Source organism: Sphaerodactylus townsendi, linkage group LG14 (genome assembly GCF_021028975.2).
Source record: "Sphaerodactylus townsendi isolate TG3544 linkage group LG14, MPM_Stown_v2.3, whole genome shotgun sequence".
In the NCBI taxonomy this organism is placed as follows: domain Eukaryota; kingdom Metazoa; phylum Chordata; class Lepidosauria; order Squamata; family Sphaerodactylidae; genus Sphaerodactylus; species Sphaerodactylus townsendi.
Genome location: NC_059438.1, coordinates 33,799,066 through 33,814,660, shown reverse-complemented (window position 1 = coordinate 33,814,660; position 15,595 = coordinate 33,799,066). Strand labels below are relative to the sequence as shown.

Genomic DNA, 15,595 nt, shown 5'->3' with positions numbered 1-15,595 from the left:
GCTCTTAGCCACTGCTCTTAGCCACTACGCCACTGCTGCCCCCAGCATTTCGCAATAGGGCCAGGATTTGGTCCCTGCTGACAGCTGGGCAGCTTTCTGGCTGAGATCTTCGACCCGTTGCAGGCCAGGCTCCCATGTGACCTTGATAGCACCTCGCCCCCCCACGTCACTCATCTGCTTCTCATCAATGTATCGTACATCGTTGGGGTGTTCTGGTGCTAGAACATAAACAGGGAATGACATGCAGAATTCTGGTTGTTGGACTTCTAATCATTCTTTAAAAAAAACAAAAACCAAGCAGCAGTTTCTAGGTTCCATTGTTATATAGCTGACAGTTGAAAGGGGAAAGGACAGTTGACAGGGAAGCGCCAGCAGGACGCTCAGAGTCTGAGCAAGAGGCATCATTTCGTTGCTTGAGAGCACAGCAGTCCCGCTGCTGCTCCTGCGGAGAAGCAACCACCGTTTCTAGTGCTCCAGGTGGCTTCAGGTGGTCCCAGCATTAGCAGGAGGCAGGTTTTCCTGCTTCAGAGGTGGGGGCTGTTTAGAACCCTTCTGGGCCTGCCATTCCATGTTCATAAAGCGCAGAGCCCCCAGTTACCAGGAGGTGACAGTGAACGCATGAAGTGTGCATAAGATATGTTGCTCCTCGCTTCCCCTGGGAGCCACATTCTGCTTCAGCTTGCCTGATGTGTGTGCTTTCTTCCTTCAGACCTCCGAACCACAAACCACCCCCTTGCTAGTTGCTGCCTCCGCCCCACCCCCTTCCACCTCTAAGGTCCTGCTGCACACGGAGAGTTTCTGCCAGAGCCCCAAGGACACATCTGCCTTGGAATTGGCCTTCTGAGACAGAATTATCTCGAGCAGGGTGCTCATCTCCGAGAGGAAGGAGTTAGCCAGCGGGGGCTGCTCCGGAGCCGGCTCGTCCCCAGCCGCTTTGCCAAAGGTCGCAAAAGTGTGCGGTTCGTCCCTGCCCATGGCTTCCTGGCTCGGCAGAAACGGCAGGGCGCCCGGGGAGACGACGTTAGCCTTGTAGTCAGTGGAGAGGGGAAGGGACAACCTAGCCATCCAGGTGTGATCTGCTTCCGTCAGCTGGTCCAGCCCTACAGCATACGGGAGGAAAAACAATAGAGGGGGTTAATTAGCCAGCCTTGGGAAGATCAGCCTGGGGCTGTGTAATTTGGAACAAGTGCAACATGCAGAATTTAGCATTGTGGGGGTTTTTTTTACAATTAGTGGTTTTAACATCTGGTGAGATTTTTGAACTCATGGGAGGCATGCCGTTAGGCTTGGAGACAAACAGGTGGATTTAGCTGCCAGAGAGGGTAGCTGGCCAGCCCATGCCTTTATTTGCTTTGTTATGGCAGGGTCGGGAACAGAGTGCCCGATAAGACCAATTGACTCCAGTGACTCAGCCCCGCTGCAAGAGAAGGGGTGTGACTGTGTGTTTCTCACCTGATGGAGAATCCAGGAGGTTCTCCAGTTCCTCTCCCAACAGCACGAAGTCATGATGCTTGCTGCCACAACCCTTCTTGGGGATCAGCTCCTCAGCGTGTGGGCTGGTGTTCCTGTAAAGAGCAGAAGTTTTACACAGTGCAGACTGGGCCATCAGCCCCCCATCCCTAGGGAAACAAGCCTCCGCCATCTTGCTCAGTTTAGTTGTTTACCTTACCCACATCAGCTTGAATCTGTGAAATCGCCATGGGCTGAATAAACATTGTGGGTCACACCCTAATGTGAAAACACACCCACTACTTCACGCAAAGCCTTCATGGTTGGACAGTAAGAAGAAGAAGGAGGAGGAGGAGGAGGCGGCGGCGGCGGCAGCTGCTTGTTGGTGGTGTTGGTGGTGGTGGTGGTGGTTGTTACAAGCTCCTTGTTGTTGTTGTTTGGATGTATACCCCCCCCCCTTGCTCTCCTGTAAGGAGACTCAAGGTGGCTTACAAGCTCCTTTCCCTTCCTCTCGCCACAACAGAAACCTTGTGAGGTAGGTCCATGGATCCATGCAACTGACAACTTCCAGACTACTGTAATTCGCTGTACCTTGAGCTGCCCTTGAGACTGACCCGGAACCTCCAACTGCTGTGAAGTGCAGCTGCCCAGGTCGTTACTGGGACTTCATGGTGGGAGCATAGAGGCCCAGTGCTTTGCCAGTGGCATTGGCTACCAGTGGAGTACCAAGTCCCTTGCCTGAAAAGGGTCCAGCTGTCTTCAACCAGGGTTGGAGCAGTCTCAGCTCTGGCTCCAGCCTGGTGGACTGCTCTGTCAAAGGAGACTAGAGCCCTGTGGTCCTTATCACAGTTCCCCAGGCCCTGTAAGACAGAGCTATTTGGCCAGGTCTATGATTGACGGCAGCAATGGTATTTCCAACAGAGCCGGCCTCCCTGCTCCCTGTCGCTTGTTTTACTGTATTCCTTTGCTCCTTTCCCCCCCCCTTCCCTTTCCCCCTTAACCAATTTGATTTTACCATCTTGAGTTATCACACCAGGAATTCAATATTTTAAAATTATATTCTGCTCTAAGCCGCTCTGAGCCCGTAATGGGAAGGGCAGCCTATAAATCCATAAATAAATAACAACCCTTCCTCAGAAAGCGAGGCAGGAAGGCGAGTTCCTAGTTGCCAGTTGGTTTTACCTGGCTGGGCTCCTGTGGGGTGTGTGAGACTCACCTGCAGCAGGCATGCTTAGCTGTGTATTTGTTTCCCTTGTGGTTGGGCTTGGGCTGCACTTGGCCCTGGTGTAGAAGAGACAGCAGCTGCGAGATTTGCTGCAAGACAGGAAGAACCAGTCACGGCAAACAATTGCGACCAAAGCTGCTTCCTAGCAGGATATCCTCCCATCCCCTCCACCCCCACCACCACCCCTGTGCAATTTGGGCTGTTTATAATGTCTGATGCTCTTCTCTACACGTTGCTGTCCATAGGGGGGAAATTCACCCCCCATCACTTTTCCCTGCCCAGACCTTCCCCCCCCCCAACACAAAACATTTCCTTCCTTATCCACATCAATCATCACAGACAAATCTACCATGTTACACTGACAATAAACAAATATCTTAAGATGCATTGTCCAAGGTTATTGTGGTCAGAGCCAACTGGCTATCGTGGGTTTTCTGGGTTGTGTGGCTGTGGTCTGGAACTTTAGGTGCTAACATTTTGCCCACATCTATGAGGTGGCAAAACGCTAGGAACTAAAAGTACCAGACTATAGCCACACAGCCCAGAAAACACATAGCAGCCAGTATTTCTTAAGAATTAATTAAAATGGCAGTGAACTTGTTCATTTTCTCTCCCCGTAGGTCCATCCATCCAGGAATGAACCTTGTTAAACACGTTCATAGAAGTGAACTCCTTTAAGCCCCAGAGTTGCATCATTCCCAACACCCTCCACTAAACAACTTGGAGATGGATCTTCATAGTACAGGCTCCCAATTCCTCGGCTCCCCCTCCCTATGGGATCTGGTACCATATAAACTCACAACAAGCACCCTACATCCTTTCCCAAAATATGTAACAGGAACTGCTCCTGGACTGGGGAAGGGTTGTAGGACGCAGAGAATGCATTTAAGTAGCAGTGGCATAGACAAGCTGCCTAGAAATACATACTCCCACTGCTCATTCTTATTGCTCAGGTACTTCTCCTGCACCTAGCTGCTCTACAATGAGTCAACTTCAAAGCTATGGTGGAAAAAGAGGATACCCCTCCTCCAGCTATATTTAATAGGCAGTACTTAAAAGGGACAGACTAGAGTAAGTGAGAGACAAGAGTGGCTGCCCTCTTTGTACCCAGAACACACGCGCGCACACACACACACACACACACTTGCTAGCATACAACATTCTGTCCGGAAATGAAGAAGAAGAAGAGTTTGGATTTATACCCCCCACCCCACCCTTTGTCTCCTGTAAGGAGACTCAAAAGGGTTTACAGTCTCCTTTCCCTCCCCGCCCCCCACAACAAACACCCTGTGAGGTGGGTGCAGCTGAGAGAGCTCCGAAGAGATGTGAGTAGCCCAAGGTCACCCAGCTGGCGTGTGTTGGAGTGCACAGACTAATCTAGTTCCCCAGATAAGCCTCCACAGCTCAAGTGGCAGAGCAGGGAATCAAACCCGGTTCCTTCAGATTAGAGCGCACCTGCTCTTAACCACTATGCCACTGTGCAGAATGTATCAAGCAATTTAACTATTTGAATCATTCCAAGTCTCTCATCACTTTCAAAAGTTCATATTAGACCCGTATCTATGTGGTCTGGTCCTTTCAAGTTTCCCAGAGGCCATTTTGGAAAAAACCTCCAGCAGCAGTCATTGCTTACCTGCACAGGGCCAGATTCCAACGCCAGCTGTCCTGCCGGGCCTTGCTCAGCGAGAGCCGCCATGGAGAGTCTCACTAAACTCCTCAGGATACGGTGGCGACTGCAGGCCTCCTCTCGGTCTGCCTCAGGGCAGGAGCTGCTGTGGTGTTGCGGAGTGGCTTCTGGCAAGAAGTCCTCGTGACAGGAGGCACACAGGTTCGCCTCAGCAGCGCTGGGCGTTTTGAGCTTGTGAGCGTGGGGCGGTTTGGAAACTTTGAGCACGGCAGGGACAACAAACCCCTCATCCTGCTCTGTGAGGAGGCTCTGATTTCTCTGGTTCCGGAGGGTCCTGTACAAAGTCGGGGTCATGTGGCACGGGATTTCAGAAATGTTGACCCGAGCATCTTCTGGGGGGGACTCGAACCCAGACTGTGGCTGCTCGGTGTCCCCTCGCTGAAGCACAGGCACGACGTGGATGTCTGATTTTTGAATGGGCTTGGGGGGCTTCTTTGGCTGCTGGCTGTAGGCGTGTTCTGCCTCCCGACAGTTGTACGTCATGTTGCCGTGCTTCTCCCTTCTACACCGAGACACCACCAGCATGAAACTGACCAGGAAGATTGCGAGGAACACCACCAGGCAAATCCCTATGACAACTGAGGGGCTGAGGGGCTGAGTGATGGGGGAAGAATCAGGGATGTCCTCACAATGACTGGCAAAGGTCACCTTCACCAGGACTCTGGCGCAGTGGGGCTTCTCCCCCCGGTCACTCACAGACACCTCCAGGTCCCATTCATGACCCACTAGCCCGCCGACACTGCTGCCGTTCAGATAAACCTCCCCGGAGTGGGGATCAAGGATACACGAGCCGGCCTTGTTGCTGCTCATCAGGTTGTAAATAAGTGCGCCATTTAAGCCAGAGTCTGCGTCTGTGGCAGAGATCTTGAAGAGCAGGGGAGCACTGACTGAGGGGGCCAAACCAGAGTCCTTTTCTCCTTCAGGCCACAGAACGTGGCCCATGCCCATATCCACAAGGACAGTGACACTCGCCCGCCCGCCCTCCACCGGGGGCTCTACGATAACAGGGAAGTTATCATTCGTGTCAAGAACTGTGACCCTGACAGAAACATTGGATGACAATTTAGGCTGGCCAGCATCCTCGGCTGTCACGACAAAGTCAAAGCTGGCCATCTTTTCGGCGTCAAAAGCCGTTCGGGCCCAGATTTCCCCAGTGCCGGCATCAATAGTGACCCACTCTAAAACCACCAGGTCTGGGATACTGTAAGTGACTTTCCCATTGAGGCCTACATCTGCATCATGAGCCCTGACTGTCAGCAATGCGGACGGAGGAATGCTATTCTCGGCAACAGAAACCTGGTAGAGATTCGTTTCGAAGAAGGGCACGTTGTCGTTGATGTCGCCAACGTGAACGACGAAATCTCTGGTTACAGCCAGTGAAGGAGTTCCCCGGTCCTGGACTAACAGAGTCAGGTTCTGCTCTGCCAAGATCTCCCTATCCAGGGGGGTACTGGTGAGCAACATGTAGCTGCTGGGGTTGATCCTTCTCAAGGAGAAATGCTCAGCCCCAAGGCTAATATAGCAATCTGCCTTCCCATTATCGCCTGTGTCGGGATCAGAGAGCATCACGAGACCCACAAAACTATCTTTGGGCTGAGCTTCAGACACCACCGCTGCCTGCCCTGCCCAGACGACACGAACATCTGGCCTGTTGTCATTGACATCCAGGACACGGACCAAAAGCTTTGGTGCAGGGTGGGCTATGGGATTTGGCTCCAAGTGGGTCTCTGGGCTTGTGCAGCATCCCAACTCTGTGAGGGTAGATTTCTTTTTTCTATGTAAATCCAGGTGCTGCTGCAAGAGAACACAGCCTGTCCGGCTCTCAATAGCAAAAGTTCTAAGCACCTCGACAGGGGTGTGCTTACTGAAGGAATATTGGATCTCTCCATTGGGGCCTTGGTCCGGATCTGTGGCGGTGAGATTGACCAAAAGGGTCCCCATCAAAGCATCTTCCCTAATTTCGACCGTCACAGAACTCTGGGTGAACGTAGGGCTGTTGTCATTGGAGTCCAAAACAGTCACCCTCACGAAGACGCTCCCAGATCTGGGGGGTTCGCCGTGATCGACAGCAGTCACAGTCAAAAGGAAAGAGGAGTAGCGCTCTCGGTCCACTTCTTTAACAACCACGAGTTCCACCTGCTGAGTTCCATCGGAACCAAACGTTACCCCCAAGGCAAAGTGCTCGCTGGGTGACAAGAGGTACGAACAGAGACCATTTGAGCCAGCATCAGGGTCAACGGCGCGATCCAAAGGGATTCGGGTCTGCAGCAGTACGCTTTCTGAGATCTCCAGCTCCAGCGCTGTTTGAGGAAACTGAGGCCCGTTGTCGTTGATATCCAAGACATGAACGTCCACATGGATCAGAGCTAGGTATTTGGCAGCTAGAACATTGAAAGAGATGATGCAGAGGTCTCTGTGGGGGCAAAGTTGCTCCCTGTCCAGTCTCCCAATGGTGCGTAGCAAGCCTTCCTGAGAGTCCATCTGTATGGGAAGCAGAGTAGAGGGTTGCAGTAACTGGAAGGATCCCACAGTCCAGCTGTTCTCCGTCCAGTCCAGTTCCTCAGACAATCTTCCCAGCATAGTTCCAGGCTGTGCTTCCTCCGGCACCTGATACTGCACCGTGAAGGTAGTAACTTCCTGGCAGTCCACCAAGAGAAGAAAAGACCACCACAGAACTGGAACGTACAGCACCAAAAACATCCTTCTGAACGTCTAGAGGATTCTACAGGGAAGTCCCTTCATGCAGGGAGCTGTCCAAAAAAATGCTGGCTTAAATGCAGGCTTAAAACACCGACAAGATATGGTGGGCCCTTCCTCGAGGGAAGACCCATTCCCACCACCTTCCTTGTTGAAAAAAAGAGAAGGCGCTCACTTTCATCCCAGGGTCTTCTCTCAGGAGCATTTGCCACAGAAAACATTGCGCTGGAGCCCAAGTAGGACCCGAGAGCAACGCAGTGACTTTGTCCGCTTCCTGCCAAGGCCATTTCCTAGGGAAACCCCACCTACGGGGAAGTGGGGGCGGGGGGGGGGGGCAGGAGACTGGCCGCACAATGCCTGCGTCCAGATGGGCTTGCAAGGGAATCAGGAAAAGGAACAGCTTTGTCTACACCCAGGCTGGAGGCAAAGCAGAGTCAGACCTGGATACACCAAAATCAGCAAATCAGCACAGCCTGCTTGGCGCTGGAGCCAGCTATGCCTCCTGGGGACGCCAGCTGATCCCAGAGCCCCACCTTGGTGTCTGGCCTGTTTCTGTGCCCTTCACAGTAGCAATTGCTTAGTTATCTTAAAGCAGTCTCGGGTGCTGATCACTGTCGATCAAGGAGACCAGGAGAGCAAACCAGAAGCAGCTAAAGGGAGGGGTGGGGGTCTACTTTTTTATTTCTGTACATGCAGAGATGTAGAAGAAGAAGAAGAGTTTGGATTTATATCCCCCCTTTCTCTCCTGTAGGAGACTCAAAGGGGCTTACAATCTCCTTGCCCTTCCCCCCTCACAACAAACACCCTGTGAGGTAGGTGGGGCTGAGAGAGCTCCGAGAAGCTGTGACTAGCCCAAGGTCACCCAGCTGGCGTGTGGGGGAGTGTACAGGCTAATCTGAATTCCCCAGATAAGCCTCCACAGCTCAGGCAGCAGAGCTGGGAATCAAACCTGGTTCCTCCAGATTATATACATGAGCTCTTAACCTCCTATGCCACTACTGTAGCGGGGGAAATGGCGCCCAGGGCAACACCTTAGCCTGCGGGAGCTGGCTGCAGGCCACTCCTCGGCCCAGCCCCGCCAGGCTGCTCCTTCAGCTGAGGGGACCGGCTGGTGTGTGCCCAGGAACATGTGGTCCCATGTGTCCCCATTAGTGCTCCGCCTCTGCGTACATGTCATATGAAAGTTGTGAGTGGCATCTGTTATCAGATAAAAAAATGGCATACATGCTACAACACCAAACCCAGCCAGCAGCCACACACTGCTCTTGGCTGATCTGGGCCTGGAGAAGATTCAACTGCTTTCCCCAGCTATTCTTTACCACCTAGCTATGAGCTAGGTACTCATTTACCGACCAAGAAATGGATGGGTGACTGAGTTGACCATGAACCAGCTGCCAGGATATCTGAACCACAGGGGGCTCGAACTCCTGACTGTGTGAGTGGCAGTGCAAGCACTTAACCACTACGCCACGCGGTTCCTGGCCTGGAGAAGATTCAAGTACCAGGTGGCAGAGTTAGCAAGCGAGGGTTGCCGAGTCCCTCAAAAGTGCCACAGTGGAGACTGAGAGGCAAGTTCCACATATCTGTATATCGTTTTAAAATTGCCAAAGTGCTACAGTGGAGACTGAGGTGCAGTCTTCCTCCAGTTAGTCCCTGGCCCTCCAAGTGGGATCTTGGTGAGTTCCGGCAGGGGCCTGTAAGATCCTGAGTTGTTCACACGGGCTTTTGGAGTGTCCACCAATCAGCTGATAGGTGCCCCTCCTCCCTCTTCCTCTCTCTTCATCTCTTCTGGGTCTCCCCACCATCTATGGGACCCCGCTTTCTCCCTTTGGGAGTGGCTCTAATGCCCAAGTGGCTATTGGCGACATTGTTTGTTACCGATTGCCGCGTTTTAAATTGTTTCCAATGCATTTCCATGGTTATTGTATATATGTGATATCTATGTTGTTCACTGTCCTAGAGTCTCCCTTCCGCAGGGCGCAGTATACAAAACCCACCATAATCAACCGACGACGGACGGACGGACGGACGGACGGACGGACGGACGGACGGACGGACGGACGGACGGACGGACGGACGGACGGACGGACGGATTGGATGGATGGATGTGACGGATTTGACGGATTGACGGATTTGACGGACGGATGGACGGACGGACGGACGGATTGACGGATTTGGACGGACGGATTTGATTTGGATGACGGACGGATGGATTGACGGATTAATTAATGTACGGATGGATGGATACTGATGGGATGGATGGATGACGATGGACGGCATTTGGATGATGGGATGGATGATGATGGATGGATGATTAATTTGGATGGATTTGGATGGATTTGGATGGATGGATGGATGGATGGAAATGAGTGTATGTGAATGGATGGATGGATGGATGGATGGATGGATGGATGGATGGATGGATGGATGGATGGATGGATGGATGGATGGATGGATGGATGGATGGATGGATGGATGGATGGATGGATGGATGGATGGATGCCTCATAACTGTATATTGTACTAAAACATCAGTAGATGGTTCTGTGTATATAGTAGTAAAATATTCTAAGTTTTTGTAAGATATTCAGCTTTGTGACCGCCAGCCTTTACTAGTACAAATTACTGTAGCTTGGCTTTTGTGGCACCATGCCCCCAGTATTGCAATATGGTGGATTCTCTCCTGGTCACTGGCAGGAGATAGATGTGTAGGGCTGTCAGATCCAAGTTGAGAAGCTGCTGGAGGTCAGGGGTGGAGCCTGAGAAGGTTAGGGGCTTAGTGGGATGCAGTGGTATAGAGTCCACCCTCCATAGCATCCATTTTCTCCAGGGGAACTAATCTCCGTAGTCTGGAAATGAGCTATAATTCCGGAGGAACCCCAAGCCCCACCTGGAGGATGACATCTGCTGTTTTCTAGCAGAATCTGGCCCAGCTTCAGGGCTTCCAGTCTGGGTCTACAACGTGAAGCAATGTCAGGGCCAGCCACCTCCCTAAAAGCACAAAAATATTGATATAACATTGAAATATTAATATAACATTTTAAAAACAAAGCGGGCCATCTTGTGATGACCCAGAGGTGGGGGCAGGCTAGCTGCACAGCAGGCTGTGTGGTGCCTCCTTGTGTGTAAACAGAGAAATGAGACCCCAATACAGAGGTGGGATCCAGCAGGTTCTCACCAGTTCCCGAGAGTGGGTTACTAATTAGCCCAGTGTGGCCAGAGGCTACCACTTGGGTCCGCTTTTCCATCTCCACGCCCTCGCGTCCCCAAGAGGCATACTGCCTTTGAACATGAAGGTTCCATATAGCAATTGCTATAATGTAACTCCCTGAACTGGGTTAATCCCTTTCAGGTACTGCAATTCATTGATTCTCAGCCTTTCGTACCTTTTATCTCACCCGTCTCTATCAAAGAACCTGTGTGTTTCACCATTGCTGTGTTCAGATTTGTGAGCTGGGGCATTTTCTATAATGTGATGATGATTTAGAAATGACCTGGTGCAATTTTTTGGGGTCGTGGTGAGGTGGCTGCCCATGTGGGGGGGGGGGGGGCATCCAACTCAGGTTTTGCCCAGGGCTCAGGTTTGCCTAGATACGCCTCTGCCCACTTTGCTGAAGGGGGGGGACTGGCAAGGGAACCTGTTACTAAATTTTTTGGATCCCACCACTGCCCCAATACAACCCCGCTGCAGAACAAAAGAGCCCCAAGGAAAACACTCCATGTACACTGGGCCTATTTCAGTGAGGTGACTCCAGAAAAAAAATTTTTCTAATTCTTTAACTACTTAATTTTGACCTTAGACAGCAACACTGTAATTGGCTTGGGTTAAATTCTATTACACAGAAGAAAGGCACTTGATATAAATTCAGTCCTTTAAAGAGTGCATAATTGACGCCATTCCATAACTACCACAAAAAAAATCAGTCATGGCATCAGTCTCCGTTCTGGTCTAAAAGATTCAAGCGAGGCACCTCTGTTTGTCTTGTGCGGCAAAACAAAAGGGATTTTTATGGATGTAAGGGATTTCCTGAAGCAGATGTTTATTTTTGAAGCATAAGCCCGACAAAAGCTCACGCTTCAAGATATCTCTCAGCCTTTGATGAATCACCCCTTTTTGTTTTCCTCGGTCCTAAGAGATTTTTGCAAAAGCACTGAACAAAATGGTTCCATAATGATGGGAGGGGGGGGGGGAAAGAGGGAGGGGGGAAAATCTCTTGTCCTCCATAATTTGAAACCCTCTCCTGCATAATGCATTGAGGTTTTAAAGTAGAATTAACAATAAACAGAGTAACATTGCACAGGTATCAGTGCCTTCAACTATTTTTAAAATGTAAAGCGTGTCATCTTTTCCTGGGGATCAAGAGAGTGGAAGGCAGGGATTTTAACTGGAAGCTCCAGTTTCCTCTCCTCTTTCACTATTTGTCTATCCCATATTTCTTAGTGTACCTGATTGTGGTCAGATCAGACCTACGAATACCAGAAACAATGGAACAGGATTATAAGAAAAAGTTACCCACACATATACAGAAATAAATCTACAGAATGCACTCCAAGAACATAGACATAATGGACACATACCAGAAAATCTACTGTCTCTAAACATATCCATACACCTCCAGTTACCATCGAAACTGCATAAACAATCAACTGTCTACAGTCAAACTTTCCACTATTGCTTTATCTATTCCAATCTCTGGCGGATTTTCACCTGAGAGATCTACAGGCATTTTTGGAATTACAATATCCACCTGATGCACCTGGAAACTGATGGACAAAGTGAGAATGCTATCCGGGGATAACCTGCTGCAAAATGTTGGGGGAAAGAGTTGTTAAGTCACAGCTGACTTACCGTGACCCCATAAGGTTTTCGAGACAAGAGACTTTTCAGAAGTGGTTTGCCATTTGCGTGTGCTGAGAAAGTTCTGAGAAAATTGTGACTGGCCCAAGGTCACCCGGCAGGCTTCTTGTGAAGGAGCGGGGAATCAAACCCAGTTCTCCAAATTGGAGTCTGCTGCTCCTAACCACTATACTGCACTGTCTCTCTTGCTACGAAACAGTTCCAAAACAACAACAATAGAACACCACTGGTGGTTACTTACAGCTCAAACCGGTTCAACACATCATTAATGTCCTGAAGCCTGTTCCGGATAATGTTATTTGTCTCTCACAGACACAAGGGCCCCTTCCGCACATGCAAAATAATGCGTTTTCAAACCACTTTCACAACTGTTTGCAAGTGGATTTTGCTATTCCGCACAGCTTTAAAGAGCACTGAAAGCAGTTTGAAAGTGCATTATTCTGAATGTGCGGAATGAGCCAAGGAGACAGACTTTTTCTTACCCAGACACCTCCTAACCTTAAACTACACCCCATAACCTTAAACAATGTCTCACCTACTATAATGTACTGCTTAACATGGACACAGGCTCTGGGATCAGGGCCTTCAGTAAGCCAAGACGCCAACATTGTACTTTCTGACAACAGAATCATCAGCCTGCCCGGAAAATCCACAAGAACACCAGGAGCGTTTGGAAGTTTGGATTTTGAATTGTCTCCCTCCAATGAGAAGGTACATTTTGGATGGGCAAGGAGAAAAGAGATGAGAAAGTGTAACCTCAGCTTGTGGGTTCTGTGGGGCAGTACTTGGAAGGAGTTGCAAAGAACCAAATTTAAACAAAACAGTTTACTTTACTTAACAAATAACACTGTTAAAACATTTAACATTTAAGCACTTTGAAACCTGTTAAGTTTGCATTTTCTGTCCTTATTTACAGTTCTACTGATATTGCCAAGTCCACCTCTTTCTTTGCTGGTGGTTATTTCTTAAGGACTTCTGAGGTTTATGAAATGGGCTTCAAGATGATGAAGGTTCCCAGAAAACTCTCACCATTTACATACACAAAAACCCTGAAACAATAAATTCTAACATTTACAATATAGCAAAAAAATAAACTCCCTTCCCACTAGTTCCCCACAACATTGCAGTTACCTTAAACAAGGTGTTAAGGGCTTAATAAAATCAATCAAGGTCCCAGCCTGGTAGTCTCGCTTCCTCCAACCTCATGAGTTCTGCAGCATTCTACTTCATTTCAGACTCCACCCCTTTCTGGGTCATCCCATTCTGACACAGGGGTTACAAAAGCACGTTTCAAAATGCTGCAAGAGAGGTGTTCCTTAGGGGCTTTTGCTGAATTCTGGGCAAATTACACATTGCCGTACAATACTAGGAGTACACTAAATACATTCTCAAAGCAAAAAGACCAAGACAATAAATTGTTTTGCTTTTATAATTAACGAAAAGATTCTGACAATAAATTGCTGAACAGTTGACTCCACGCTGGCTTTTGCAGGTGTATATATAATTTGTGCTGAAACACAACCTTTATTCAGAGCAGCATGGCTGAGGTTAGCATCTGAACACATATCAAACCAGATTTAGAAAATTGGTATTGCAGCAGCTTGAAACATTTTGTTTTATGTCTGCTTGCATCTTAAATGTTTTCATTGTAGAAACTGGAATGGTTGCAACAAGAACTTTGCCAGGGTGTGCCCTTCACTGATTTGGTAGAAATTTGCTTTGCAGTTAACTTGGGAGGTCACAAAGAAAAGAGAAAGGCAGGGAGCAAATCACACAGAACAAGTTGTTTGGAAAAAGTGAAGCCAGAAAAAAGGGTGGGAGGGGGGAGATAGAACTGGTAGCAGGAAGGACGACCTGATTAATGGAATAAGATTTGGCTGGGAGAATTACTGGAATGTAGAACCTACCCACATTTCAGTTTAAATGGACAGAAAAATCAGGCTCTTTTAGAACTATAATAAAAGCAAAAACTGTCAAAGGCTTCCATGGCCGGATTCAACTGGAAGCTCAAGGCTCGGCCAGGGACTGGTATCTTATTCAGGACGAGCCTTGATCTGCTACTAGGAGTTTATTAAACTTCAGAGGTGTATCACAGAGGGAAGTCTGTTACACACTGTCTGTTACACACTGTGACTTCCTCTCTGATACACCTCTGAAGACGCCAGCCAGATGCAGGTGAAACGTTAGGAACAAGATCCACCAGACCACAGCCACACAGCCCGGAAAACCCACCACAAAAGCAAAAACTGTCATCTGGTTTTCATTCAACTCCTACTGTATGTGGGGTTCCCCTAAGTGGCATTCAAATGCAAAATGAAGAGTTTTCCTAACTGAGCATGCAGGGCACATCAAAACCCCTCCCTACATTACAACTCAGGGGTGAGATACAGGCTCCCGCAAACTTCTAGGTTTGTTGGGAAAAAAATCTCTGCCCTCCCCCAAAAATCAGAGGGGGGGGTTAACAAAGGCCACAGTGGCGAAAAGCAACATCTGTATTTTTATTTCCACACTACACCCTCCCCCTCCCCCCCCCACACACACAGAGAGTGAGTGAGTGAGTGAGTGAGTGTGTGTGTGTGTGAGAGAGAGAGAGAGAGAGAGAGAGAGAGAGAGAGAGTGTGTGTGTGTGTGTGTGTGAGAGAGAGAGAGAGAGAGAGAGAGAGAGAGAGAGTGTGTGTGTGTGTGTGTGGGTGTGTGTGGGTGTGGGTGTGGGTGTGGGTGTGTGTGTGTGTGTGGGGAGGCTATCTTTCCTGTCCCCTCAAGGGCACAAGATAAGGGAGCAGGAATGGGGAAGTGAAAAAAGAGAAGGAAAAGGAGAGGAGGGTAGTAGAGCAGACAGGAGAAAAGATGGCAGGGATGGCATGGGATGAGCACTGAGAAAGTGGGAGAGGGGAAAAGCGGGGGAGTCAGAAAGAGGTGGAAGAGGCAACAGCCCAGGGCGGAGAGCCAAAAGATTTCCCTTTGTCTACATATCCTTATAGCAGTGATGGCAAACCTTTTCGAGACCGAGTGCCCAAACTGCAACCCAAACCCCACTTATTTATCGCAAAGTGCCAACCCGGCAATTTAACCTGAATGCTGAGGTTTTAGTTTAGAAAAAACCGGTTGGCTCCCTCTTCCTCCGCCCCACTCGCTTGAGCAGGGGCCAGCCTGCTCTAGCCTCCAGGATGTCCCGTGCGCACCGCTCTGTGCCTCTCTAGCATCTCTGCCTCCTCTGCGCCCCGCCCCCCTCGGGCAGCAACCACCCAGAGCACAGGTACCAGGCCCGCCAGCTGAGTCCTCCCTGCTCACCGCGGTGTGCGCACATCGTGCTCAGTGGCCCAGGCCAGCCTAGATGTGTGTGTGTGGGGGCGGGTGATTTTCTGTCCCCCACATGACGAACCCTGTGTGTGCGTGCCCACAGAGAGGGCTCCGAGTGCCACCTCTGGCACCCATGCCATAGGTTCGCCATCACTGCCTTATAGGATTCAGCAAGGAAGGGTGGGCAAGGAGAAATCTGCCTCCACTGCTCACCTCCTGTAAGTCAGGCATTTCTCGAATACTCCCTAAAGAGGCCTTCTATGCCAAAGTTCACGCCGAGAAGTCAAATCACCTTGAGCGTATTAACACAAAACACTGCACATCTTCAGGAAGCACAGCTTTCCGAATCACTTGTTGGACAAGTAGCTAATGATTTTCTG

At 49.7% G+C, this 15,595-nt stretch overlaps 1 protein-coding gene and 1 long non-coding RNA gene across 2 annotated transcripts; both read right to left on the bottom strand.

Moving 5' to 3' along the window:
• On the bottom strand, window positions 1–7,290 carry PCDH12 (protocadherin 12). The gene is made up of 4 exons (XM_048515250.1): window positions 4,308–7,290; window positions 2,666–2,763; window positions 1,453–1,565; window positions 1–1,100 (listed from the first exon to the last, which is right to left on the bottom strand). Exons 1-4 carry the CDS (start codon window positions 7,059–7,061, stop codon window positions 706–708), a joined length of 3,360 nt encoding a protein of 1,119 aa, XP_048371207.1. The 5' UTR covers window positions 7,062–7,290; the 3' UTR covers window positions 1–705.
• A 6,039-nt stretch (window positions 7,291–13,329) lies between these two features.
• LOC125443904 lies at window positions 13,330–14,500 on the bottom strand. The gene is made up of 2 exons (XR_007246199.1): window positions 14,163–14,500; window positions 13,330–13,921 (listed from the first exon to the last, which is right to left on the bottom strand). It is a non-coding gene; the product is annotated as an uncharacterized LOC125443904 (long non-coding RNA).
• Between the last annotated feature and the right edge of the window lie 1,095 nt (window positions 14,501–15,595).